Source organism: Gorilla gorilla, chromosome 1 (genome assembly GCF_029281585.2).
Source record: "Gorilla gorilla gorilla isolate KB3781 chromosome 1, NHGRI_mGorGor1-v2.1_pri, whole genome shotgun sequence".
NCBI classification, from domain to species: Eukaryota; Metazoa; Chordata; class Mammalia; order Primates; family Hominidae; genus Gorilla; species Gorilla gorilla.
Window position 1 is genome coordinate 88561866 of NC_073224.2, and position 27121 is coordinate 88588986.

A 27121-nucleotide genomic window follows, 5' to 3' on the forward strand; every position below is an offset into this window, starting at 1 on the left:
CAGTTCTTTGATATGTTCAAGAAAAAAAGCTTTAATTTTATAGATGACCCAGCCTTTTCTCCTTGTTAAAATGGGAATGACAGTCTCCTGAGGTTTTCCACATCTTCTTGAGAAGCAGAGCTCTGACTACCTCTACTAAAATTAGTTGATTTTCTGTTACTCTCTTAAGTCAGTATCATTTCCATCACTGCACATATTAAAATTAGTAATTTTTTTACTTTGTCTCCTCCATTATACTTTAATCCCATAAAAACATATACTACATCGCTTCATTGTTGTAATCTATTATACCTAGCACCATAATTGTACATATAGTACTCAAAACTAATACATATGACAGGTATTCATATTTTCAAAAACCAAAAACATTAACCCAACATACAGAAAATACTGTTAAAAACATCCATGGAAATATTGATGAACAGAGGGAGAGGAGAGGCAAGAGCCCAAAGGCAAACTGGGAAATTGTATTCTGAACCATCAGTTAGGTTTTAACTTATAACCTGCCTGGAGACTGTCTACAGTGTTGACTGAGTTCAAAACATAAAGCACAAATAAGAAAAGTATACCCCAAACCACACTTCTTTAATTAAGCTCTAAGAAAAACTCAAATAAATGAAATAGTAAAACTTTGATCAGTAATTCCTTATTGTTTATTCTCCTCTTACAAAAAGACACTTGGGACAAATAAATATAAAATGGCATATATCATATTTAGCAATGGGCAAATACACATTTTCTTGGTATTCTCCACAAGAATAAACTAATAAAATTTTCAGAGGCATACTCTTCTACCCATCTCTTACCCTCTAAAAAAAAAAAAGGCAATTATTTTAATTCCCTGTAATTTTTAACAATGAATTCTCAAAATAAGTAATCTAGGACTATTCAGGGACCAAGACATCTGAATCAACAAGTTAAAAAAAAAAGTCTGTATACACACACACACACACACACACACACACACGATGTTGCCCAGAAGCTCCAATTAATGAAGAGTCTTAAAAGTTTTTCATTTCATATAGTTTGCATGAATAGAGCCTGTTCTGTTCTAATCTGAATGGCAAATAATATAAAACAGAAAGCTGAACACAACGTGTGTGTGTGTGTGTGTCTACTTTTCTGTCCTAAGAGAAAACATTAAATACAAGTATATTTAATATACAGTGAATATACCATGTGTTTTCTTAAAGCCAACAAAATCCTGATTTCCTATAGCTTGGAGGTGATACAGAAGGCAGAAGACAAATATCAAATTTAGCTAATAAAATATACCCTGCCTACTGGCTCCAGCAATACACTATAGAGTTTGAGCAATGACGGATACCCAAGTGTATATGTTTTGTTAAAATTTATCTTCAGGCTAATACCTGAAGAGGTTTGCTAATACTTTAAATCAAATATTCTTACTTAATGATTTATCCATCAAATGGAAATATGTACAACATATTTCAAATCAGAAAAAGGGTGAATTTTCCCCCTGCCCTTCAAAAAATTATTTTTAAAAATCCACTTGAAATAATTTCTTATTTGATGCTTTTTAATCACTTTCCACTTTATGACGACCATTTTTCTAGAAAGGCAGACAAGAATATAAAATGACTAAGGGGTCATTATCAAAATAATCAAATGGATTTGAAATTTACTTCTGTGTACTTTCTGTACTCCCTAAGTCTTGTGCTAATTAATTACATTTTACTTCATCCCCTGTAATGTTACAAATACGCACCTTAAAATAGAAAAACTTGCTTTTATATTTTAAAACCCCCTCCTCCTTACCTATCTTCCCAAATATTTTAAGCAGAAAATTAATCTTGTTGCTTTAAGGATTGATGTAATATTTGCGAAAAACAACCCCTAATAAACCCTTTAGACTTTTTCGAACCAGCACCAAATTTAAGGGGTTTATTCACTCTGAGGTTGCATGGAAGATGGAAATTAAAAATATCAGTATAAGTAGAACCACATTTAAGGAAAAGCACCTAAAGATGGAGGACAGATAATTCTAACATCCTACACACACACAGTGGTAAACCATATTCATGTTTCTATGTATGTAATAAGTTCTCCAAAAATCTAGGTATTTTTGGTTCTGGTACTAAGTCTAAATTTTTTTTTTAATTTCAAAGGCAATTTAAAACTGGGGGAAAATACATTTTTAAAATTTTGGGGTTGAAGTTCACTACACTATGAGACTAATTTCGTATGTGGCAAGTTGCAACTCTCCAAAGGTGTGAATAAACATCAGAAAGCCCAAAGTGAAGAGCCAGTACATCAACATGCACGATCAGGAATCCTATGAAAGTCACAAGGCATTGGGATTCGGTGATTTACATTAATCTCCTCATGGTAGAAGACAGTGTTTCATGATGAATGCAGACTGTGCTCACTGCTCATGAGACACACACATCACTACTGCTGAGGTCCCACTTTGTGATAATTTAGAAATCATCCAAATTTAACTCCAGAAAATATAAATCTGGAATATGAATGTGAAGACAGACAGTACAAATAGCAGTTGAGTGAAACCTGCCTGTAACGATCTTTATTTTTTTTTCCTTTAAGGCTACAGAAAATCTGTACATAAACAAGGCAATTAATTCTCATAAGAAAAATAACCCCTTACAAATAGCCAAGCTGTCCAGTCAGATTCCACAGTGAGTATATGTTGTATCACATTTTATTCCACTTGTGTACTTTTTTGTAAGTCTGCTGGGTTAGGATCAATTCTTTCTGGAAATATTAGCTTCTCACAAACTGCTTCCTTTATTGGTAAATACTGGGATATTTCATTAGGTTCCGTGAAGAGGGAAGGTGGAACATGCTAGGAAATACATACATCATATTAGCATATTCAGTTACTGTACTGACATTTTTTACAAATGTTTTGGTTCAAGCATTCATAAAGCATGGAAATTTTAAAATCAGGTGCAATATATGCATATGTGCTCCTAAAAATAATAGGTATTTCTTGTTACTGAATCACTCAACTTTGTTACTGAATGATTTCATCAAAGATCACAGGGTTATATAATCTATAATGTTCCCACAAATGTCCTAAGAATTTAATACATCTTAATCCAACCCTATGTATCTGCTGCTTTTGTAACTTGAAAACACTAGTCTTCGGTTAGAGCCCAGCATGTAGTCTACAATAGAATCTAAGTAGTAACTTTTCTGTTCCAAGTATATTCTATACCCAGACAGAAGTACGTACTAAGCGTGAAAAAATAAAATCAAGTTTATAGGAAGGTATCAATTTTTAAGCAACCCATTATAGAATCCTAAGTTCTAAGGAAGGCTTCACAGGTCCCAGGGGAGTAAAAAATAAAGAAAAATGATGCCAAAACAAACAAATCATGGTACAGAATCACCACATTTTAGGAAGAGAAAAGGAGACTATGTAGAAAGAAATAAGGCGGCAGGGTGGTAAGTGGAAAGAACATCCATCACCAGCCAGCTATGTGACTCAGAGTAAGTCACACCTCTGGGTTTCAATTTCTCTAGAACAAAATGTGAAAATTAGATTAGATGAGCCTTAAGTACCTAGCAGCTCTAAATGTTCTTGTATTTGAGGTAAGGTCGGAAAAGTTATGCTCTAGTAGAATTTATCCTATAGAGCCCCATTAAGTGAATGAATGGGTTTAGGGATGTAAACTTGGGTGGTTGGGATCAGGGGTATCAGCTACTTAAATTAAAATGAAACATTAAAATTAACTTCTAAAAAGTGAAATTTAAGTACTTGCCATCAAGCTAGAAATTTTGCTTTCTCGTGATGTATATTCTCGTAACATGTAGGTCTTGTCAGCCTGTATTTAAAAATAAACAGTTGCAATAAATTTAATTATACTGATTTACAAAATCCTTTCTATTAAATAGACTGCCTACATTTTAGGATAGGTTGTCAAAACAGCATGCAGTCTAAAGAGAACATCTTGTTCTACACTGAGATAACTCCTATTTAACTCAAATTGGATTAGTATTTCCAATTTCTACACATTATAATGATGATACACATATGTAAACAGATTTTATAATTACCATGTAAGAGAAACATAGCAAAGATTTTACTTTGAAAGAATATGTATATAAATGAATAATGTATATAATGAATTTGCATAAATGAAATATGCAAGAGATTTTAAAATTACAAGTTTGAAACATCTTTCCCTTAAGCTATCTTATCATTTACCTACATAATTGTGCTACTTTTATGTTGCAAAACATGCTTTAAAATTTTTATTCTTTCCCATTCCATAAAGCTCTTACCAAATAGCTTACTTAAAATCACCTTTTCTGTACTTCAATTTTTCCCATTTAAGATTTTTGGTTAGGTTTTAGAACAGCAACTTATTATAATTTATTTCTTGAAACACTTTTCAATAAAAGAAAAGCCACAAAATTATACGCCTTTAAGGTTTCACTCTCTTGTATTAATAAAAACAGATTAACAGTCACTGTAGGAAAAAAACCAAATAATATAAAAGTATAAATCATCAGTGATCACAGCTTATAAGTAACACTATCTTTAATACTTAGAAATCTCTACAGAGAATCTTATGTAAGTAGATTCATACTTGCTTTTGAAAGTTCAACACTGAAATGAATATCTTTCAAAATTACTTAAATATCAATCTCTGCAACCAATTTTAATAATTATATATTTTATACCATATGGATATAAACAATTTAATTAATGGCCATTTAATGGGCATTAAGTTCCTACTTTCCTTCCTTTCTGCTATTATAAACAATACTACTGTGAATATTCATGTATGTACAACTCTGAGTAATTGCCCGATTAATATTTGTAGATTATTATATAAAAGAATCTTTTTAGGATAAATTCCTAAAATTCAATATTGTTTAATTAAAACAGTATTTTTAACATTTAGGCCAGGAGCGGTGTGGCTCACGCCTATAATCCCAGCACTCTGGGAGGCCAAGGCAATTGGATCACTTGAGGTCAGGAGTTCAAGACCGGCCTGGCCAACATGGTGAAACCCCATCACTCCATTAAAAACAACAACAAAAAAATTGCCAGGCGTGGTGGTGGGCGCCTGTAATCCCAGCTACTAGGGAGGCTGAGACATGAGAATCGCTTGAACTCAGGAAGCAGAGGTTGAAGTGAGCCGAGATCGCCCCACTGCATTCCAGCCTGGGCAACAGAGCAAGACTCCATCCATCTCAAATAAATAAATAAAAATAAAATTTAGATTTCTCTTTCTGGGGAACAAAAATATAGCCTATGTTTAGCACTTTGCCACCACTTTTAAAAAGAAAAAAGGTCTATCACTATAACCATGTTATTTCAAGAAAAAATCCCTAAGTGAAGGGTTTAGAAAACATCAATCCAATCCTATCCTACTAGGTTCAAATTCCAGTTCTGCCACCTACTAACTGTATAACTTAGGTATGTTTCTTTTTTTTTTTTCTTTGAGACAGGGTCTTGCTCTGTCACTGCAGCCTCAACCTTCACCAGCTCAAGCAATCCTCCCACCTCAGCCTCCCAAGTAGCAGCTAGGACTACAAGTCCGTGCCACCATGCCTGGCTAATTTTTTGTATTTTTAGTAGAGACAGGGTTTCACCATGTTGGCCAGGCTGGTCTCGAACTCCTGATCTCAGGTGATCTACCCACCTCGGCCTCCCAAAGTGCCGGGATTACAGGCGTGAGCTACGGCACCCGGCCTTGGCCTGATTAAAATATTAATGTACTTCCTGTATATTAATGTACATCAAGACATTACATAAACAACATATACTGTAAACAAAGGTAAGAGTTAAAGGACAGTTTTCTTAAACATGGATTAAGTGCGTACAAAATTGTTTCAAAAGACCCCTCCGCAATTAGGGAGTGTCTTTTAGAAAACATTTTGAGTCACCAGAACCTTTGTAAAAGAAAATGTAATGTTTTGATGATAGCCTGCAGTCAACAGTGAATGTGAAACACTCAGACTTAACAGTTAGAAAGACTGCCATATGATACAGATTGTTTAATTTCAAATTCTCAGATTGACAATTAAACAACACAAACAAGCCCAGTATCAATTAGTATATTCATTAAACAACAATAAATACCTCATGGTAAAGTCTTGTGTCATTCATTCTGATAAGCACCCCATCAATTCTCAAGAAAAACCGCAACAGCAGGAAAAAGCTAGAAGGCATTACTCTCTGGAAAAAAAAAAAAGGTACATTAATATTTTAATAAAAATTAAATATTTTATTACTTTGCTGAAAGAAAAAATTTGAAAAAACAAAACAAAACAAACAAAAACCCTGGAATAAGGCTGAATTCACAGTTTATAAAAATCTCTCAACTAGAAGCTCTTTGTCCTAGCTCCAACTAGCCTCAAAACCTTGTGCAAACTATTTAACATCATAATTTCGGTTTCCTAAAATATTTTTTCTAGGTGAGGAGATATTGAGGTTTAAAAGACTTAAAAACATACCCAAGTAATGTAAAAATTATAATGTTTATTTTAAAAAATGGCGGGTACTGATAGTAAATGTCAACACCAATAAAACCAAAATGAAAGAACAACCTAGTTCTTTGTCACTACTCACCTATTCACTTTACATAAAACAAAGCAACAGACCTTACACAGAATGCTCTAATTCAGTGCAACCAGTAGGCACTATTTCATATTGCTGAAGTCCTGGTTTATCAGGACACTATAACACATTCTTAACATCTTTCATCTGTGGCACATCTACAGATTCCTCTGCTTTCCAAGTATAACTACTAAAGATAGGCAGAATCAATGGAGAAAGTATGAAGGTGTGTCCTGGTGGCGGGGAGGGAGCGGTTGAATGGAATGTAAGGTATTTGGGTCTTTAAAATGAATATGTTTAGCTGGCATGGTGGCTCACACCTACAATCACAGCAGTTTGGAAGGTTTAGGTGGAAAGATCACTTGAGCCCAGGAGTTCAAGACCAGCCTGGGCAACAGAGTCAGACTCCATCTCTACAAAAAATACAAAAAATTAGCAAAGCATGGTGGCACAAGCCTGTAGTCCTAGCTACGTGGAAGGCTAAGCTGGGAGGATGGCTTGAGCCTGGGAGGTCAAGGCTGCAGTGAGCCATGATTGTGCCACTGCACTCCAGCCTGGGCAACAGAGCAAGACCCTGTCCCAAAATTAATTAATTAATTAATTAAAATGAATATGCTTGGTCATTTGCTGAATAAATACCTATTGTCTACTAACACCAAGTTCTTACTATAGTAAGTCTTGGATTTATATAAATGAAAAAATAGAATCCCAATGCTCAAAAAGGTTATCAGCCAGGGAAAGGTCAAACAGATGTGGTAGCTGCTATAATGGGTATGCACAAGGCTCAATAAGCATTTGAGAAAGAAGTACCTAAGTCTGCTGAAGAACATCAGATAAGACAAGGCTTTAGCTGACCACAGAAAGAACAGCTGGAGATGGGAAGGAGAATTTCAGAAAGGGGACCTGCATGTACAAAAAGTACTGAGGCATGAAATAATAACATATATTCAGGGAACTGCCTATAATCTTACATATAAGCACAGGGCTACATTAATGATGAAAGAAGAAATAACAGGATAACCCAGTAATGATAGTGACTTAACTGCCTGGAGAGTCACCAGCCACAGGCCAAATTCTTTTCTGCCTTGGGACCATTACACACCCTCTTCCCTTACCTGGAGTATTCTCCTGGCTAATGTTCACTTGTCCTTCAGATTTCAGTACACATGTCACTTCCACAGAGGGGCCTTTCTTATCATTCCATACCACAATAGATTTCTCTTGGTATTCTCTCTCATAGCACTCCATTACGAATTAACAGATTTGTAACTATCTTCATTTATGTTTCCACTTGACTGTAGGCTCCATGGTGGTGGAAATATCTGCTTTGTTCATCACCACATCTCTATTGCTTAGAAAAGTACCTAGCACACAGCAGGTGCTCATTAACCATTTTCCGGATAAAACTGAGGCTAGAAGGTATTAATAGCTTTGCTGGAGAAAAGGCTCTGAGACAAACTGTATTCTGATGGGGTTATCGGCAACAGACTTAAAAAAAAGACTTTTAGTAAAGGAAAGCTGTAGAAATAACCTGACTTATGACAACTTGATGTCACAACAAATTGGGAAGCACATCATTATTATTTGACATTACTACACAGTGATATGTGTAATTTATGGAAAAACTGACTTGCAACATTTCTTCAAATTTCAAAATTAGTTACTAACAGTCACACTGGACACAACACAGGCAGTAAACTGAAATATCATTTTAGCATGGCACAGTGGAGAGAGCAGGAATTAGGAGACCAGAACTCTAGTGCCAATACGATAGCATATTTTAGGGCGGTAGTTCTTTCCTAGGGGACGTTTGGGAATTTGTGAGGGTATTTTTTGTTGTCACATCAATAAGCAACCAATATCAACAGTTAGTGAATAAGGACCAGAACGACAGATCTGGGATGCACAGGACAATCCTATACAACAAAGTCCAGTCCTGCATTCCACAAAACTTGCAGTATCTTACCAGGCATTCACAGAGGTGAAAAAGCCTACTTATAATGATCTGACTTTAGAAACTATTTCCATTTTACATAGATAATAAAAAAAAATCACTCAATTATCTAGGAAGTCAACTATTTTCCAAATCAAGGAAAGATTACATTTTTTCTTATTTAGAACTTCACTAAGAGTTGTTCATCATTTTGGAAAATTGTGTTAGAGTCACTGATTGATACCTTACATCTCTGTCAGCCTACATTTTTTGCTGTCATTTACGGTGACTCAATATGCAAATATAAGCACCTGACTGCTTCATTATGTCTTTGGTGCAGTCATATTATACATTTAAGTATTAAAATACATTTTATTCTAAACCAATTTCCTTTAATTTTATAGTTAAAATATGTTGATTGCTGCAAAGTAGGTGGATTAAATCATCTACAAATTTCACTACAGGGTAGTAATATCTATGAACTAATACTTCAGCTTAAAGTAGTTGGTTAAAAAAATGCTCTTCAGTTTAAGACTTACTATGTATTCTTGTACACACATATTTATACACATATCCTTTCAAGCAACTCCATCCACAAAACCACATGTGCTTTCCAAATACCGACCCACTTATAGACATGATATATATACCCCCTTGGATACAAATGCACACCCAGGTATGCAAACTCATAATGAACATTTAGCATAGTCAATTCAACAGGTGGTAGACAAGTGGAAAGATACAAGACTAGATGAACTGAAGAGAGAATAAATCTAAACAAAAAAAAGTGAATTTAGAGTTATAAGTGAGCAAAGAAGTAAAACCTATGAAAACAACTATCTAATGCTAGAATAATGATATATATTAGATGATACAAAGAAAACTTTGCAATTAGTTTCATGACCTTAAGCTATCTTTTTAGGCCTTATTTATAAAATATGGAGGCTACAAAAAATGATTCTCTAAAAATTCACTACAATTTCAAAATCCTTTGATTCCACCGAAAAAACTAATTTTATTTTTAGATAAGAAAAATAAAATTTTTTATTTATCTAAAAATAAAAGTATTTTGTCTCCCAAGCTGGGGTGCAGTGGCACCATCATAGCTCACTGTAGCCTTGACCTCCTGGGCTCAAGCAATCCTCCTGCCTCTGCCTCCCAAGTAGCTAAAATTTGACTTTAAAACAAATCTGTTGCTGCTTTCGTATTATTTTCATTCTTTAAATCACAGCATCCACAATCATTATGCCCCAAGAACAATGTTTGATGTTAGGGTCTCTGTCTTTGACAGATCTCATGACAAATGCTATAATTGAAAGGTTTTTTTGTTTGTTTGTTTGTTTTGTTTGTTTTTTTGAGACGGAGTCTCGCTCTGTCGCCCAGGCTGGAGTGCAGTGGCATGATCTCGGCTCACTGCAAGCTCTGCCTTCCGGGTTCACGCCATTCTCCTGCCTCAGCCTCCCGGGTAGCTGGGACTACAGGCGTCCGCCACTGCGCCCAGCTAATTTTTTGTATTTTTAGTAGAGACGGGGTTTCACCGTGGTCTCGATCTCCTGACCTCGTGATCCGCCCGCCTCGGCCTCCCAAAGTGCTGGGATTACAGGCATGAGCCACCGCGCCCGGCCTAATTGAGAGGTTTTTAAAAAGGAGTATAGAAAAGAGATATTTAACTCTGTGTAACGGAGTTGTGAAAGGTCTTGCAGAAAAGGTGATATTTTAGCTGGGTCTTTGGGTCTTAAAGAATGAGGCATTTAGTAAAACGTTTCAGTTAAGTTATTTCTGGAAAGTATTAGAGACCCAATTATAATGCAGTGGTAAAGAAATATGAATAACCATACTTGTTATGTGTGTTTTCTACTTTTTTTTTTTTTTTTTTTTTTTTTTTTGAGACGGAGTCTTGCTCTGTCGCCCAGGCTCTGGAGGGCTGGAGTGCAGTGGTGCGATCTCAGCTCACTGCAAGCTCTGCCTCCCGGGTTCACGCTTCTCCTGCCTCAGCCTCCCAAGTAGCTGGGACTACAGGTGCCCGCCACCATGCTGAAAATTGAAGTGGTAGTTGAATGATGCACTGAAATCATAACACATGGATCATTTTAAAACATGACATCCACCTTGCCGTCTGCGGATCCTATCAACATCATTTTTAATCCAAAATGTGAAAATTAAGCCACAGTCTTCATTCGAGTTAAATAATAAACAAATAAACTACAAGGTGGCCAGGCAGGTCTATTAAAAATGCTTTGCTAAAATAAAGCCTTAAGAATACACAAATATTTTGTGAATTTTATAATGGATATTCAATAAGATACACTCTAGATTCAAGTGAAATTGTACATGACATCATGTTAAGGCTCAGTGTTATTCTTTTTTTTTTTTTTTTTTGCTCTGTCGCCCAGGCTGGAGTGCAGTAGCACGATCCTGGCTCACTGCAAGCTCCGCCTCCTGGGTTCACACTACTCTCCTGCCTCAGCCTCCCGAGTAGCTGGGACTACAGGCACCCGCCACCATGCCCAGCTAACTTTTTGTATTTTTAGTAGAGACGGGGTTTCACTGTGTTAGCCAGGATGGTCTCGGTCTCCTGACCTGGCGATCCAGCCCGCCTCAGCCTCCCAAAGTGCTGGGATTATAGGCATGAGCCACCGCGCCCGGCCAGGCTCAGTGTTATTCAAAGTGAGTCATATTTTTGTCTGATGTTAAGAATGCAAGAAAAATATTAATTTTAAATAAAAATAATACTCACAATCTTCACACTCAGGCTTGAAACTCCATGATCATGAAGTTCATCCTCAAAAAGGAGAACTTCTTCAAAAAACTTAATCTGTTCTCTGGCTTTCAATTTTTCTGTATCTATATGATCTGTTGTAGGTACAACCTGAAAGAAAAAATTTTAAAGAGAAGCACATTAAAAAAAAAGTTGAGGAGCTACAGAGACACAGGAAAGCAGTCTTTTCTTTTTCAATCAGTCTTTTCTGCATAGCCAGAGCACACAGTTCTAAATTTGGGTGTTATTAGTAGATATAAAAGATCAGAATATGGCTTGATTCTGAAAAACTGAAGACATTACAGATGCCCAATATTATAGCTTCACAAAAAAAGGAGTAAAAATTTATCATTTTTCATGCAAGTCATATTAAAATCAACTTCTGTTGTGACTATGAGAAAATTAATCAACTAAACATCAGTCAGTGTGATGAACGACTGCTATCATAGAAGGTCATAGAACATTTGTGCTGTGAAAGCCACTTTTAGGACATTCATATGGAACTTAAAAAATATTTTTCCATTAGAATGTTAGATATTTGCTCAACCTAACTCCCCAAAACCTACAACAAAATAAAGTGCTTTAAATAATGAGGTAAACAAGAACTTGTAGAGAAATTCTGAGGGAAACTCTTAGCATTGCAAAGAGCTTTGAATGAAGTTGGCAATTTTTCAAGGTATTATTTTGTAGCTGTAAGACATGCACACACGTAATCCAACAAAAGCATCAACAGTCCCAAGGCAGATCATATCAGTAGCTCATTAAACTCAAGTGTCTCCTGAGCAGCACCCAAGTATGAATTGTGATACTATTTTCTACCACATCTAATTTCACTACAAAATGCTCAGCTGTTTTACTCCTTGACAGGTTTACCATAAACAAACACAACAATGCTTGTCAAACCATAGATATTTAGTAAATGTAGCTTTACTTAACCGTCATGATTAGGTTATTTGTTTTGACTCATGGACAAAATTAGCAGATGGAGAGTAATTTGAGATAACTAGATAAGAATCAGAAGAAAATTACAAAGGATGTTGTTTACAAGACTGCACAGATTTTGGGAGGAAATCTAAGGGAACGTTAAGTAATGTAGGGGGAAAAGATGCCATGAAAAGAAAGTGGCAGTTTGTATATGATTTCCAGGAGGTAAAAAAATGTCCGTAATTCTTCCATGGTCACTTAGAGATAACACTTAGCCCTAAGCAGTTTTACTTCCAACTGTGTACGGAGCAGGTATAAGGCCACTCTTGAGGTGAAAACTGGGAGGGGAAGGGAGTTGGAGTGTAGGGGCAGGGCATATAACCAGTGCCCTGCATCACACATTAAGTTTATGATCTAGTTAAACAAATGTTGGTCTGCCAGCGAGGACTGCCTAAGGTTACACAACTTAAGTTAGTGTTAAATACACACACTTGTAAATTTCATCCTTTTTATTTGATTTTAGTTCAAAGGAACACATTTTTAACATCCTCCTTGTAGATACTCCTGAATCCCCCAAAAATAATCATTATCTGAATTTTCTCATTAGTAAATTGCTTCATTAATGTTTCACATATGCCTTCAGTAAGTGATTGGTCAAAATGAATCTGCCAGTTTTTCCATTTACGTACTTGTTTTTATAAAATGAAAGACAAAGTCAAAAAACAAAGCATGAGTTAGGGATATCATATTTAACTTATTTATGCTATTGTCTCCATTTGCAAGGCTAAATATGTCCAAAACTTTATACTTTTCAGCTCTCTTCCTCAACTCCACATATCTCTCTCTGAACCCAGGGATCTAAAAAATACAACAAAAAAACAATAACCAGCTAAATATAAAACATATGGGCTGGGCGCTGTGGCTTATGCCTATAATCCCAGCACTTTGGGAGGCAAGGCGGCTGGATCACTTGAGGTCAGGAGTTTGAGACCAGCCTAGCCAATATGGTGAAACCCCATCTCTACTAAAAATACAAAAATTAGCTGATCGTGGTGGCAGGCACCTGTAATCCCAGCTACTCAGGAGGCTGAGGCAGGAGAATCGCTTGAACCCGCGAGGCAGAGGTTGCAGTGAGCTGAGATCACACCATTGCACTCCAGCCTGGGCGACAAGAACGAAACTCTATCTCAAAAAAATAAAAAACATATGGAACAGTATTGGCAGAATAAGTAATCTAGACAAACCTTCTTGCTGAAGACAATTTAAAAAGCTGGCTGAAAAAAACTAAAAACTTCCTAAAAGCATCAAATGGCCAAGGCAGTATGGAGTTACTGGGCTGAGATCTGGAAAAAGACTGGAGCCGAGAAAAGTAAGTCTGTACTTGGCTGGCTTTTGCCCTGAGGCATAGCACTGGCTGATCCAGAGAAGAAGCTGGGCTCTGCTAGCTTTTGGTGCCATCACTGCTCAGTGCTCACTAAGGACAAGGACCCTGGAGAATTTCCTGCTTCCTCCCAAATCAGAGATGACACCCTAAAGAGCTATAGTGATTTCAGAACTTTTTTTTTTTTTTTCTTGAGACAGAGTCTCACTCTGTTGCCCAGGCTGGAATGCAGTGGCACCATTTCAGTTCACTGCAACCTCCAGGTCCTGGGTTCAACCAATTCTTTTGCCTCAGCCTCCCAAGTAGCGAGGATTACACACACATGCCACAATGCTTGGCTAATTTTTTTGTGTTTTTAGTAGATACAGGGTTTTGCCATGTTGGCCAGGCTGGTCTTGAACTCCTGACCTCAGGTGTTCCGCCTGCCTCGGCCTCCTAAAGTATTGAGATTCAGGTATGAGCCACTGTGCCCAGCCTCAGAGCTTCTTATCTGCAGGCCCAGTACACCTCAAACTCTAGTCCTAGACCAAGGCAGGCAAACTAAGACATGTAGGTCACATCTGCCCTGTTACCTATTTTTATGGGCTGCAAGCTAATAATGGCTATATAATTGGAGAAAAAAAATCAAAACAAAAATATTTCATGACACATAAAAATTATATGAAATTCAAATTTCACTGTCCATAAAGTTTTATTAAAGCATAGCCATGCCCATTCATTTATATATTGTCTACGAGTGATTTAGACTATGACAGCACAGCTGAGTTGCTGCAACAGAGACTCTAAGGCCCACAAAGCCTAAAATATTTACGTCTGACTCTTTACAGAAGAAGTTTGCAGAGCTCTGTCCTTGACTATGAATATTCTCGAGCGCCTGTCAGAACTAAACAAAAATCCTCTCTGAAGGAAAACACCATCATCCCTAGAACTGAAACGAAAATAAAGAGGCAAATTAGAAGCCTAGATGTCATAACCCAGAACCAACTGAAATAAAAGACACTAGGGATTCCAGAGGTGATTGAAATTATTAGGCCTTAGTCCATTTGGGCTGCTATTTAATACAATAACATACCATAGATAATATATCTACTTTTATTCTAGGTATTACAATATTAACTTAGGTTCCCTAATACTTGATATACTATATTATCATAGTAACAGCTGCCATTTATTGAGATCTTACTGGAAAACACACACTGTTTTGAGATAGGGTGTCACTCTGTCACCCAGGCTGGAGTACAGTGGCACAATCACAGCTCACTGCAGCCTCGCCTTCCTGGGCTCAACTGATTCTCCCATCTCAGCCTCCTGAGTAGCTGGGACTATAGACACGTGCCACCAGACCCGCCAATTTTTCTATTTTTTGTAGAGATGGGGTTTCACCATGTTGCCCAGACTGGTCTTGAACTCCTGAGCTCAAGTGATCCATCTCAGCCTCCCAAAGTGCTGGGACTACAGGCATGAGCCACTACACCCAGCCTACATACATAATTTTATTTCCTACTTCACAACTAGTATTACCCTAGTTTAACAAAGTGACTGAAACAAGGCTTAGTAAGACTAAATTACTTTTCCAAGCTGGCAAATGATGGTGCTGGGATTTTGAACCCAGATCTGTGTTCTGCCAAAGCCTGAGCTCATTACCACCAGTGAGTGGGTAATCACATTGACATTTATCAGCAACACCTCAGAACAAATCACATTATAGGCTGAAGTATCAATAGGAGAGTACTGAACAAATGCTTTTTGCCTTCTACTACTCTCACACTCCTTGTTTGTACAGCTATGGTTCTCACTTGGTCACAGCTAATGCTGCTTCATAACCTCCAGGAGGCTTTTCCTAAGTCAGTCCACAAAGTAAGTCACCATCATTATTGTATGGGTTTAAAACAAGTTCCCATTTCCTCACTCCTGGCAATGAAATATCAAATGCTCTCTACAAAGTTTTTCAATCAGAAGAGAGGAGGGAGGAGAACACTAATCTATGAAGTAGTATAAGGGACTGAAATAACCTTGCTCTCCCATTAGACTGTAAAGGAGGAATTTTTGTCTGCTCTGCTGTATCCAAGGCTCCTAGCATTAGTGCCTGGCATAGAGCAAGAGCTCAAGAAATATCTGTTGAATGAATGAATGAGTTTTTTCCTGGAAGCACAGAAACATAGTTAAAGCTTGGACTGTAATAATAGCAGAAACTGAAGATAACAATCATTAAGTTCCTGCTATGAACTTTTATCTTCATGAGACTCTTAAAATTTCTGCAGAGAAAAGGGGCCCAGACACAACACTATCTTCTTAACATTTCTGCCTAAGCACCAACATATGATATCAGGTTTCCTTGTTTTGAGATGGAGTCTCACTCTGAAGCCCAGGTTGGAGCACAGTGGCGTGATCTTGGCTCACTGCAACTCTGCCTCCTGGGTTCAAGCAATTCTCCTGCCTCAGCCTCCCCAGTCTCCAACTCCTAACCTCAGGTGATCTGCCTGCCTCGGCCTCCCAAAGTGCTGGGATTACAGGTGTGAACCACTGTGCCCGGATGACATAGGGTTTCCAATAGCTACTTTTAATATAAATATTTCAGGTTACGCTGAAATAAATTCATTCTATATAATAGTCTGTGATATTTAGAGACATTCAACCTAAACCAAATTTGCTTTATTTTATTTTATTTATTGTTTTTCTGAGACAGAGCCTTTCTCTGTTGCCCAGGCTAGAGTGCAGTGGTGTGATCTTGGATCACTGCAACCTCCACCTCCTGGGTTCAAGCGATTCTCCTGCCTCAACCTCCCAAGTAGCTGGGATTACAGGCACACGCCACCAGGCCTGGCTAATTTTTACATTTTTAGTAGAGGTGGGGTCTCACTATGTTGGCCAAGCTGGTCTCGAACTCCTGACCTCAAGTAATCTGCCCTCCTTGGCCTCGCAAAGTGCTGGGATTACAGGCGTGAGCCACTGAGCCCAGCCCAGATTTGCTTCATTTCACTCATACTATAAGATTTCAAAATACAGCTAACTTCACAATATAAGACCTACCAATTCCATCTTCCTAGCGTTATTTACCATGAATCTTTTTTTTTTTTTTTTTTTGAAACGGGAACCTCACTGTCGCCCAGGCTGGAATGCAGTAGTGTGATCTCGGCTCACTGCAACCTCTGCCTCCCGGGTTCAAGCAATTCTCCTGCCTCAGCCTCCTGCCTCCCGAGTAGCTGGGACTATAGGCACGCTCCACCATGCCTGGCTAATTTTTGTATTTTTAGTAGAGATGGGGTTTCACCATGTTGACCAGGCTGGTGTTGAACTCCTGACTTCATGATCCACCCATTTTGGCCTCCCAAAGTGCTGGGATTACAGACGTGAGCCACTGCACCTGGCCGAATCTCTTCTTTTTTTTTTTTTTGAGACAGAGTCTCACTCTGTCGCCCAGGCTGGAGTGCAGTGGCGCGATCTTGGCCCACTGCAACCTCCACCTCCCGGGTTCAAGCAATTCTCCTCCCTCAGCCTCCTGAGTAGCTGGTATTACAGGTGTGTGCCACCACACCCAGCTAATTTTTTTTTTTTTTAATAGACAAGGGGTTTCACCATGTTGGTCAGGCTAGTCTCGAGCTCCTGACCTCGTGATCTGCCTGCCTCGGCCTCTCAAAGTGCTGGGATTACAGGTGTGAGCCACTGTGGCTGGCCCCAATCTCTTCTCAAGCAGGGCTTACACACACAGGACTTAATACTAATACAGAGCTTTAGAATTTATTGAGAGCTTCCCATAAATTCTTTCACATCAAAACTCTGCTTTGAGGTAGATATTTCTGTTTACCCAATGTATTGATAAAACTGAGACTCAAATTAAGTAACTTCCTAAAGTCATTTCAGGTTCATACTCAGGGCAGACAGGGCATAAACCTACTTTGTCTAACCACAAGTTCTTTTTGCTCATATATTTGTTCATCTATAAACTTGTAAGCTACAAGCTAGCAGGTTCTGTCTAAATCATGTAATACATTACCAAGGCCCGAAACACATTTTAATGTTTCTTGATAGTGATAATGATAACAACAAGGCCGTCTGCCGTTGCCACCAACTACACTTTTAAAAATAAATTTTTCCACTAATGCCGTCTTTTATTTTCTACTGATAAGTCAACAAGCAAAACCCCCTCACATTAGGTTCTGAGGAATGCCACAACAGAAAACAAGGACGATAAAAATAGTTGCAAAAAATAACCCGTTACTAGAAAGTTCTAATGCTCAGACTGTCCAAGACAATCAATGACTCATAAAAGAAAAAAGTAAGATTTACCTTTAACTTAAGAGATTCTCCAAGTAAGGTTCCCTTATAATCCGTTGTATAGGTCCAATCATATGGTTTAATAACCTCTTTGGAGTGGTCACCCTCCGTCCTCAAATACCAAAATGAGAAGGATCAGATTCAGTGATGCAGAATAGAGATTATCTGTATTTATATATCACATCAAATTATATTCTATAATAACATATCCTATTAAATATATACACTTGTTATAATTCACCAGTACAAGGTTTTTCTTACAGTTTTTCTGCATTTATTATTTAACTTGTCATGTACTGATGTAGTCTTTTCAATTAGTCTGTATACTGCCTGAGGACATGGTTTAAAGGTTTATACTTATTTGTATCATCTAAGGTACTTAGTACATATTAGGCACAAAGTAAATAATTGCTGATTTGACTATCAAAGAAAAACATGTTGTCTTAATTTCAATGCTTCTCAAATAGGGTATTTATTAAGCATATCATAAGTAAACATTTTTTCTTAAAAACAGGAACATTAAGTATAGCCTACTGCCTCTTCAGTAAGGAACACTGAAAAATCAAAAACGTACATAGCTCAGCTCAGTTGTAATTCACTGTAACAAGTATTCAAGCAGTGGGGTAATTAACTTCCATTTTTATGTCTGAGAAAAACGAATTCTAGAATGATACAACTCTCAAGTTTAATAATACCAGCCCGTCATTCTAACAACACACACGTATCATTACTGAACATTTTTTCAAGTCTTTTCTCTTTTGTTTAACCTAATTACCTTTTTTGTTTAACCTAATTGACCGGATTCTCACCTGCTTTCTTGCCACTCTTCAGCACAGGCCACTTTAAGCATTCCTTGGTAGTTGTTTACACATCTTAATGCATCTGTAGCATTGAACTCAATTCCAAAGCCAGACCCATGCTGGATTCTTAAAACGTTGTCTCCAAACATCATTTCAGGGAGAGATGGCATATGTAATTCATCGGCTAATCTATACGTAACCAAAAGTCGGGTGAGATAATTTTATATCATTGTTGGCATTTTTGTTTCTTTTCCATCCCAACAGAATTCTTCCTACTTGCTGAATGAGTTACACAGCATATGATTTAATCAATATGATATATTTGCAAGGTCTATAAAATGCTTTCATCATCCATTCTTTCATCGTCATATGGCACTGTACTAGGTAGTGGGCTAAATAAGATAAATATACAAATACGTAATATAATAGCTTATTATACTACTATAATATATAGCACACAGATATTACTATAATATATATCATGAGGGTATGAAGAAAAGATAGCAAAGCAATTAAAGATACTGTCCCTTGTAGGAAAATAATTTTTCCATTAAAATTCTCAATTGTTAAAAGTTTCAAAACGTGGTGATGAAAAAAGCAAAAGCACCTGACACTGATGAGGGACCTCAGCACTTGCCTACACAGACTTTCAGAAGGATTGTGTCAATTTACATTTCACCCTGGGGCAACAATCAAGCAAAAAAAAAATCACAGGAATTTAACGTAATTTACACACTTATGACCCGAAGTATCAGTTTTAGGATACCTGTACTAAAGAATAATTCCAAGTACAGAAAAAAATTATACACATTAATACTTATAATGGCTTTACTTATAATCGTGAAAAAGAAATACTCTGAATGTTTCATTATAAAGCAACAAATGATTATGCAAACCAAAGTATATCCATATGATGAAATATTATGGAACCATTACAAATGTTTAAAGAGAGACTATAATAATATGAAAAAATGCTTATGATAAAATAGTAAGAAAAAACTGGACACACATTGTATATTTATTACATCTAAACATGTATTTCTGTGTGCACGTATCAGTGATCTAACTTTGAGGTGCAGGTCTTCAGGATGATACCTAACAATGTTAACTTTCATCATAATTTTAAGTAAAATTTATTCTTTGTTATTAGGAGATAGAAAATATTAAATACTTAAAAGATTAGATACAATAAACTGTAATTGGAATATATATTCCATAAGATTCCATAAAATAAGTTTTAACTTGAATAATGCATACCAAATGTGAAATAATATGTGAGTCTGTGGATTCTAACCAATATATCTGGAAAAATGTGGCAGTCCTATAAAATATTCCACTCATATTATGTAAAAGAATCACTGTTACTAATTTAGTCCTTCAGTGTTCTAAATATAGAGTTTCTTAAACATAGGCCAAAATGCCCTCTTTTTTTTTTGACATGGAGTCTCGCTCTGTTGCCCAGGTTGGAGTGCAATGGCACGATCTTGGCTCACTGCAACTTCCGCCTCCCAGATTCAAGCAATCCTCCTGTTTCAGCCCTCCTAGGAGCTGGGATTACAGGCATGTGCCAAGATGCCCGGCTAATTTTTGTATTTTTAGTAGAGACAGGGTTTCACCATGTTGGCCAGGCTGGTCTCGAACTCCTGACCTCAGGTGATCCACCTGCCTCGGTCTCCCAAAGTGCTGGGATTACAGGCGTGAGTCACCGCGCCCGGCCTGAAAATGCCCTATTTCTAACATCATCAAGCTTCCCACTTAAAAACAGGTATAACTAGTTACAAGGAGAGAAGACAGGAAGCTCCTGTGGTTTTAAGGTGCCTTAAATATTCATTAGAAGAGCTTCTTTAATCCAATATTTTACCCAACCAATTTATTTAGCACCTTAGTGGTTTTTACAATCTATGATAATGCATCACAGAAAAATTTGGGATTGGTGAGGGTAAGTCTTCCTTTTGTCATATAAAAAAAGGCAGTTTTTTTTTTTTTTTTTTTGGCGGAGGGTAGGGGACGGAGTCTTACTCTGTCATCCAAGCTGGAGCACAGTGGCACGATCTCAGCGTACTGCAACCTCTACCTCCCAAGTTCAAGTGATTCTCGTGCCTCAGCCTTCGGAGTAGCTGGGATTGCAGGACTGCACCACCACCCCCAAATAATTTTTTTTGTATTTCTAGTAGAGGCGGGGTTACACCATGTTGTCCAAGCAGGTCTGGAACTCCTGACCTCAGGTGATCTGCCTGCCTCAGCCTCCCAAAGTGCTGGGATTACAGGAGTGAGTCACCGCACCCGGCCTCAGGCAAATTTGTTTTTAAAATAATACATAAGGAGATCATAGATATGGAATTTTATTCCCTTAAAACTCTCCATGTATACAGCCATCGCTTGGAGAATCTGTAAGTAAATTACATGGGGGCCCCAGTTTGAAGCTGACTGCTTTATATATAATTATATATTGTATTATATTGGTGCAAAAGTAATTGCGGTTTTGCAATTAAAAACCGCAATTACTTTTGCACCAATCGGCAATTTGTCACAGAAAGTTATATAGAGAGGAGGCCGGGTGCGGTGGCTTATGCCTGTAATCCCAGCACTTTGGGAGGCCGAGGGCAGGTGGATCATCTGAGGCCAGGAGCTCAAGACCAGCCTGACCAACATGGTGAAACCCCGTCTCTACTAAAAATACAAAATTAGCTGGGCGTGGTGATGCATGCCTGTAATCCCAGCTACTTGGGAGGCTGGGCAGGAGAATCGCTTGAACCCAGGAGGTAGAGGTTACAGTGAGCCGAGATGGCGCCACTGCACTCCAGCCTGGGCAACAAGTGAAACTCCATCTCAAAATAAAAATAGAAAGAAAGAATAAGAAAAAAAAAAAAGAAAAGAAAATTAAAAATAAATAAATAAAAATACAAAAATTAGCCAGGCGTGGTGGCACGCGCCTGTAGTCTCAGCTACCAGGGAGTCTAAGGCAGGAGAATCACTTGAACCTGGAAGGCGGAGGCTGCAGTGAGCTGAGACTGTGCCACTGCACTCCAGCCTGGGCGACAGAGTGAGTCTCTGTCTCAAAAAAACAAAATAAAAAACAAATAAAAGTTATACAAGGCTGGGCGCAGTGGCTCACGCCTGTAATCCTGGCACTTTGGGGGGCCAAGGCGGACAGATCACCTGAGGTCGGGAGTTCAAGACCAGCCTGAGCAACATGCAGAAACCCCGTCTCTACTAAAAATACAAAAAAAAAAGTTATAAAAAAAAAGAAAAGAAAGATATAGAGAGGAAAAACTCAAAAAAGTAATTCAATTTGTGGTGGGATGAAGGGAAATTTTTTTCCTTTCTTTTCTGTATTTTCCTAATTTTTTTCAGTGAGTCCACTAGAATATTACCACTTATTTTCTTGAATTAGGAAGCAAACATCGTTTCATTACTTTCCTCTCTTCCTGGTCACTCCCTCTGCTCAAATCTTAAAATGCAAGTGCTCACTTAGGGTTCTATTTTATGACCTTTTCCTCTGGATGACTTCTAGATACCTTAATTCATTCCCAAAGCTCCAGGTACCAAATATAAGCAGATAATTCCCAAACTTAAACCCACAGACGTTATCTTTTTTGAGCTCCAAGATAAATATATCTAAATGCCTACTAAACATCTTCACTTTATGACCTTTACCCACCTCACATTTCAATAAACTAAACTCATCCTCTAACCAACACCCTGCCCCCATCTGCTCCTCCTCCTCCTGTGCTTCTCATCTTGTTCAAAGGCATACGATACATGCAAAAATCCAAGCCAGAGATCTTGTCATCAGCATAGACTCTTCCTTTTTTATTTCTCCTCCCATCAGCTGGCCATCCCAGGGACTTAATCTTCTAAAACCTATCTTTTCTCTTACTAACTGGTCTCCTTCCCATCCCTGCGGACCTGCAATCCAGCCTCAACATGGCCTCCAGAGAAATCTTTCAGAGCGTACATCTGATAATGCAGCTCCTTTGGATAAAATTACACCCAGTGGTTGTCAGATAAAATTGAAAACTCCTTAGCCAGGCATAAAAATTCCCTCAGTATCTTGATTCCCCTGGGGCCTACCTCTCATCTCTCACAACACCCCCTATGGTACCTCACGCTCCAATCACACGGACACAGCTCTTTAAACACATCATAGCTTTCACTCTCCCTGAGCCCCCAGCTTTACATGCGTCCCCTGATTCCCCTAAATTTTGTCAAGATTCAGCCCAGGCATCAAAAACGCATCACAACTCACTCTGCCTGACCTGGTGGCATGCACCTATCCAGCGCTCCCCGCAACGGTTTTATAAAGATTCAGTTCAGGCATCCCAATTTCCCAGATGGTTCGAGCCCCTAAAAGACCTCACATCACTCCATGTATACATCTTCATTACATTTATTCACGCTGTAATATAATTGTCTGTCTCTCTCACGAGACTGTGAATTGAGGCGCACGTTGTCTTTTACATTTCCTATCTCAAGCGCCGGGCACAGCACCTGACGTGACAAAAACCAAACTTATAAATCATCCCCGTCATTAACCCCTAAAAAAACAGGCAACAGCCACCCAGAAAGAAAGGTGGTGCAGGCTGAGGCAGGAGGAGACGTTTGGCGAGGGGAAAGTCCACCAGAACAGTCACACTCTACTCAAACCCAGGCGGATTGACAGTTCACGAAAGCAGCGCCTCGCTATCCCCAACCAAAGGGTCCGGAAGTGTGACTGGATTATTTATCGAAGTTGTCAATCAAAGGTCCGGTCCGGAGGGACCGAACCTCCACCTCAGGGAAAAGGGGAGGGGCTGCACAGAGTTCGCCCTGCCTCCCGCCCTGGGCCAGCAACCGGCCAGCGCCCAGACCCCGTGCCCCGAAGCCTCACTTCTCCACATCCGCCGACTTCATGATGTGGGTCTTGGACGCCGTCAGCTTCCAGGGCCCGAAGCAGAAATCCCGGTGGCTGCTCTGGAATCCGTGGATCATCATGGCTGAGGCAGGACCCACAGAGGCCACAAGGAATAAGCTGAAGCAGCGGCGGCGGCGAACACCGGTTCCTCCGCCTCCCTCCGGCCCAGCCTCCTAGGCTTCCGAGCCGTTACCATGCCCGGCCCCGCCCCCTGCCGGCCGACCCGGACGCGGGCTCTGCTTCCCGTCTTCTTCTCCGCCTCTTTGCTTTTTGCTTCCGGGACTAGTTGCTCTTGTTGCGTGACCCACGTCTTACGTTCCGGCGTTCCGGAAAAAAGGAAAAAGGAGAAAGTCTGAGGGGCGGCACTTGGGTTGCAGAAGGTGTGGTTAGGTACGCACCGCCCTCCTGAACTCGTTGGGTGACGTCATCTCGAAGGATTTTAGGGACTGCCAGGGAAGGGGATGACGGTTCCAACTTGATCCTTACAGACCTCAAAGCAGTGTAATTACCTCATGTGTTAGTGAATCGTGTTACAGAGGAAATTTTTCTGTTTTGAGGTCAAAAAAAGAAGTAATCCCACAGAGTTTACGAAATCCAGCACCAACAAGATTTAGAAGTGGCCATCTAGCCACTCTTGACTATGACCAACTCCTATCAAAAATTGCATCCTCGTAGATATGCGAAGACTTTCCATGGTCTAGTTGCTATGTAGGCAGCCAGTACAGTGAAAACAACACAGCCGACTTAGTGCTAAATCTCCTTTTGCAACACTATTGTGTGAATCCTTGGGCAAAGTGCTTCTCTAACGATTTTAGGCTTCAGTTGCCTCAAAATGAGATGATTTTGTTAATGGAAAAAAAACAAACTCTGTAAAAGGTTTTAAAGAGATTTATTCTGAACCAATATGAGTGACCATGGCCCAGGGAATAGTCCCAAGAGGTCCTAACAAAGAGCATCTGAAGCGGTGGCATTACTCTTTGTTTTATACATTTTAGGGAGTTGGGAATTGCAGGTAAAATAAGTCAATATATGGAAGATATACATTGGTTCAGGCTAAGGAAGTGGGATGTCTTGAAGGAGAGGCTTACAGATCATAGGTGGATTCAAAGATTTTCTGATCGGCAATCTGTTGAAAGATTTAAGCTTTAGTCAGGCAAGGTGGCTCCTGCCTATAATCCCAGCATCTTGGGAGGCCTAGGTGAGAGGATTGCTTGAGTCCAGGAATTTGAGACCAGCGTGGGTACCATAGTAAGGCCTCATCTCTACAAACCATGTTAATTAGCTGTGTATGATGGTATCTGCCTGTAGTCCCAGGCTACTTGAGAGGCTGTGGTGGGAGGATCTCTTGAGCCTGAGAGGCTGCATTGAGCCATGATCATGCCACAGCACTCATGCCTGGGTGAGCGAGACCCTGTCTCAAAAACAAATAAAAACACAGGCCAGGTGCAGTGGCTCAAGACTGTAATCCCAGCACTTTGGGAGGCCAAGGCGGGTGGATCACCTGAGGTCGGAGTTCAAGACCAGCCTGGCCAACATTGTGAAAACCTGTCTCTACTAAAAATACAAAACTTAGCCGAGCACAGTGGTGGATGCCTGTAACCCCAGCTACTAGGGAGGCTGAGGCGGGAGAATCACTTGAACCCGAGAGGCGGAGGTTGCAGTGAGCCGAGATCGTGCCACTGCACTCCAGCCTGGGCGACAGAGTAAGACCTTGTCTCAAAAACAAACAAACAAAAAACAGTGTTAAGCTTTGTCTAAAGACTTGAAGTCAGTAGAAAGGAATGCTTAAGAAAAGGGAGTCTGCTATCTGTCATGTGATGCTACACCAGTCAGGTTGGAAAGTAAGGCACATTATACCATTGCACATAAAAAACCATTTAATGAGATTTTATGGTTTGTAGGGTATGACTTAATCCTTGCCTTGCATGGGCATAGTTTTTGTTTTGTTTTGTTTTGTTTTTTTGAAACAGAGTCTTGCTCTGTCGCCCAGGCTGGAGTGCAGAGGCCCCATCTCCGTTCACTGCAACTTCCACCTCCTAGGTTCAAGCGATTCTCCTGCCTCAGCCTCCCAAGTAGCTGGGATTTCAGGCATGCAACACCATGCCTGGCTAATGTTTGTATTTTTGGTAGAGACGGGGTTTCATCATGTTGGTCAGGCTGGTCTTGAACTCCTGACCTCATGATCCGCCTGCCTTGGCCTCCCAAAGTGCTGGAATTACAGGTGTGAGCCACCGCGCCTGGCTCGCAGGTCTTGTTTATTTGTATTTTTTTTTTTTTTTTTTTTGAGATGGAGTCTCGCTCTGTCACCCAGGCTGGAGTGTAGTGACGTGATCTCAGCTCACTGCAACCTCCACCTCCCCAGTTCAAGCAATTCTTCTGCCTCAGCCTCCCAAGTAGCTGGGACTACAGGCACACGCCATCTTGGCCAGCTAATTTTTGTATTTTTAGTAGAGATGGGGTTTCACCATATTGGCCAAGCTGGTCTCGAGCTCCTGACCTCGTGATCCGCCTGCCTCAGCCTCCCAAAGTGCTGGGATTACAGGCGTGAGCCACTGCGCCCAGCCTAGGTCTTGTTTATAATATGGTATCTTATTGCCACAGAGTGTTTTGTCAGTCTTATGATCTCTAGTTTAACCTTAATGTTGGTCAGTTGTGCCTAAACTTTAAAAGGGAGAAGGTATAGAGGTGTGTCTAACCTCTCTTCCCATCTTGGCCTGGAATTCAGTTTTTAAGGTTTTTCTGAGGTTCCTTTGGCCAAGATTGGGTTTTGTTTTCTATCTAAAATTTCTTTTTATTTAAATTTTTTTTTATTTTTAATTTTTATGGTACATAATAGACATATTTATGGGGTATATGAGATATTTTGATAGAGGCATGCAATGTGTAACAATCACATCAGGGCAAATGGGATATCCATCAGCTTAGACATTTATTATATTTTTGTGTTGCAAACATTCCAGTTATAATCTTTTAGTAATTTTTTTTTTTTGAGATGGAGTCTCACTCTGTTGCCCAGGCTGGAGTGCAATGGTGCAATCTCAGCTCACTGCAACCTCTGCCTCCTGGGTTCAAGCGATTCTCCTGCCTTAGCCTCCTGAGTAGCTAGGATTACAGGCACGTGCCACCATGGCCGGCTAACTTTTGTATTTTTAGTAGAGACAGGGTTTCACCATGTTGGTCAGGCTGGTATCGAACTCCTGACCTTGTGATCCACCCGCCTCGGCCTCCCAGAGTGCTGGGATTACATGTGTACAATAAGTTATTGTTGCCTGTAGTCACCCTATTGTGCTGTCAAATACTAGATTTTATTCATTCTGTCTAACTATATTTTTGTACCCATTAACCATTTCTGCCCCTCTCCACTACCCTTCCTAGCCTCTGGTAACCATCATTTTACTCTCTATCTCCATGAGTTCAATTGTTTTAATTTTTAGCTCCCATAAATGAGAGAGAACATGAAAAGTTTGTTTTTCTGTGCCTGGCTTATTTCACTTAACATAGTGTCCTCCAGTTCCATCCATGTTGTTGTAAATGACAGGATCTCATTCTTTTTTGTGGCCAAATAGTCCTTCATTGCATGTATGTACCACATTTTCTTTC

At 39.2% G+C, this 27121-nt stretch overlaps 1 protein-coding gene across 1 annotated transcript; it reads right to left on the reverse strand.

Annotated features, from left to right (window-relative positions):
* Positions 1-630: 630 nt before the first annotated feature.
* TIPRL (TOR signaling pathway regulator) lies at positions 631-23929 on the reverse strand. Its single transcript, XM_004027853.5, has 7 exons — positions 23498-23929; positions 18637-18816; positions 17840-17939; positions 11227-11358; positions 6080-6175; positions 3747-3809; positions 631-2824 (listed from the first exon to the last, which is right to left on the reverse strand). Exons 1-7 carry the CDS (start codon positions 23599-23601, stop codon positions 2681-2683), a joined length of 819 nt encoding a protein of 272 aa, XP_004027902.1. The 5' UTR covers positions 23602-23929; the 3' UTR covers positions 631-2680.
* Positions 23930-27121: the final 3192 nt, after the last annotated feature.

Excerpts from the sequence above, each read along its gene's own strand:
- TIPRL (XM_004027853.5), bottom strand. The coding sequence starts at position 23,601 with ATGATGATCCACGGATTCCAGAGCAGCCACCGGGATTTCTGCTTCGGG. Across the intron at positions 3,810-6,079 it reads ACACAAGACTTTACCATGAG|GCTGACAAGACCTACATGTT; the intron begins GTATTTATTGTT and ends TTTTAAATACAG. Across the intron at positions 2,825-3,746 it reads GCAAAATTTCTAGCTTGATG|CATGTTCCACCTTCCCTCTT; the intron begins GCAAGTACTTAA and ends TGTATTTCCTAG.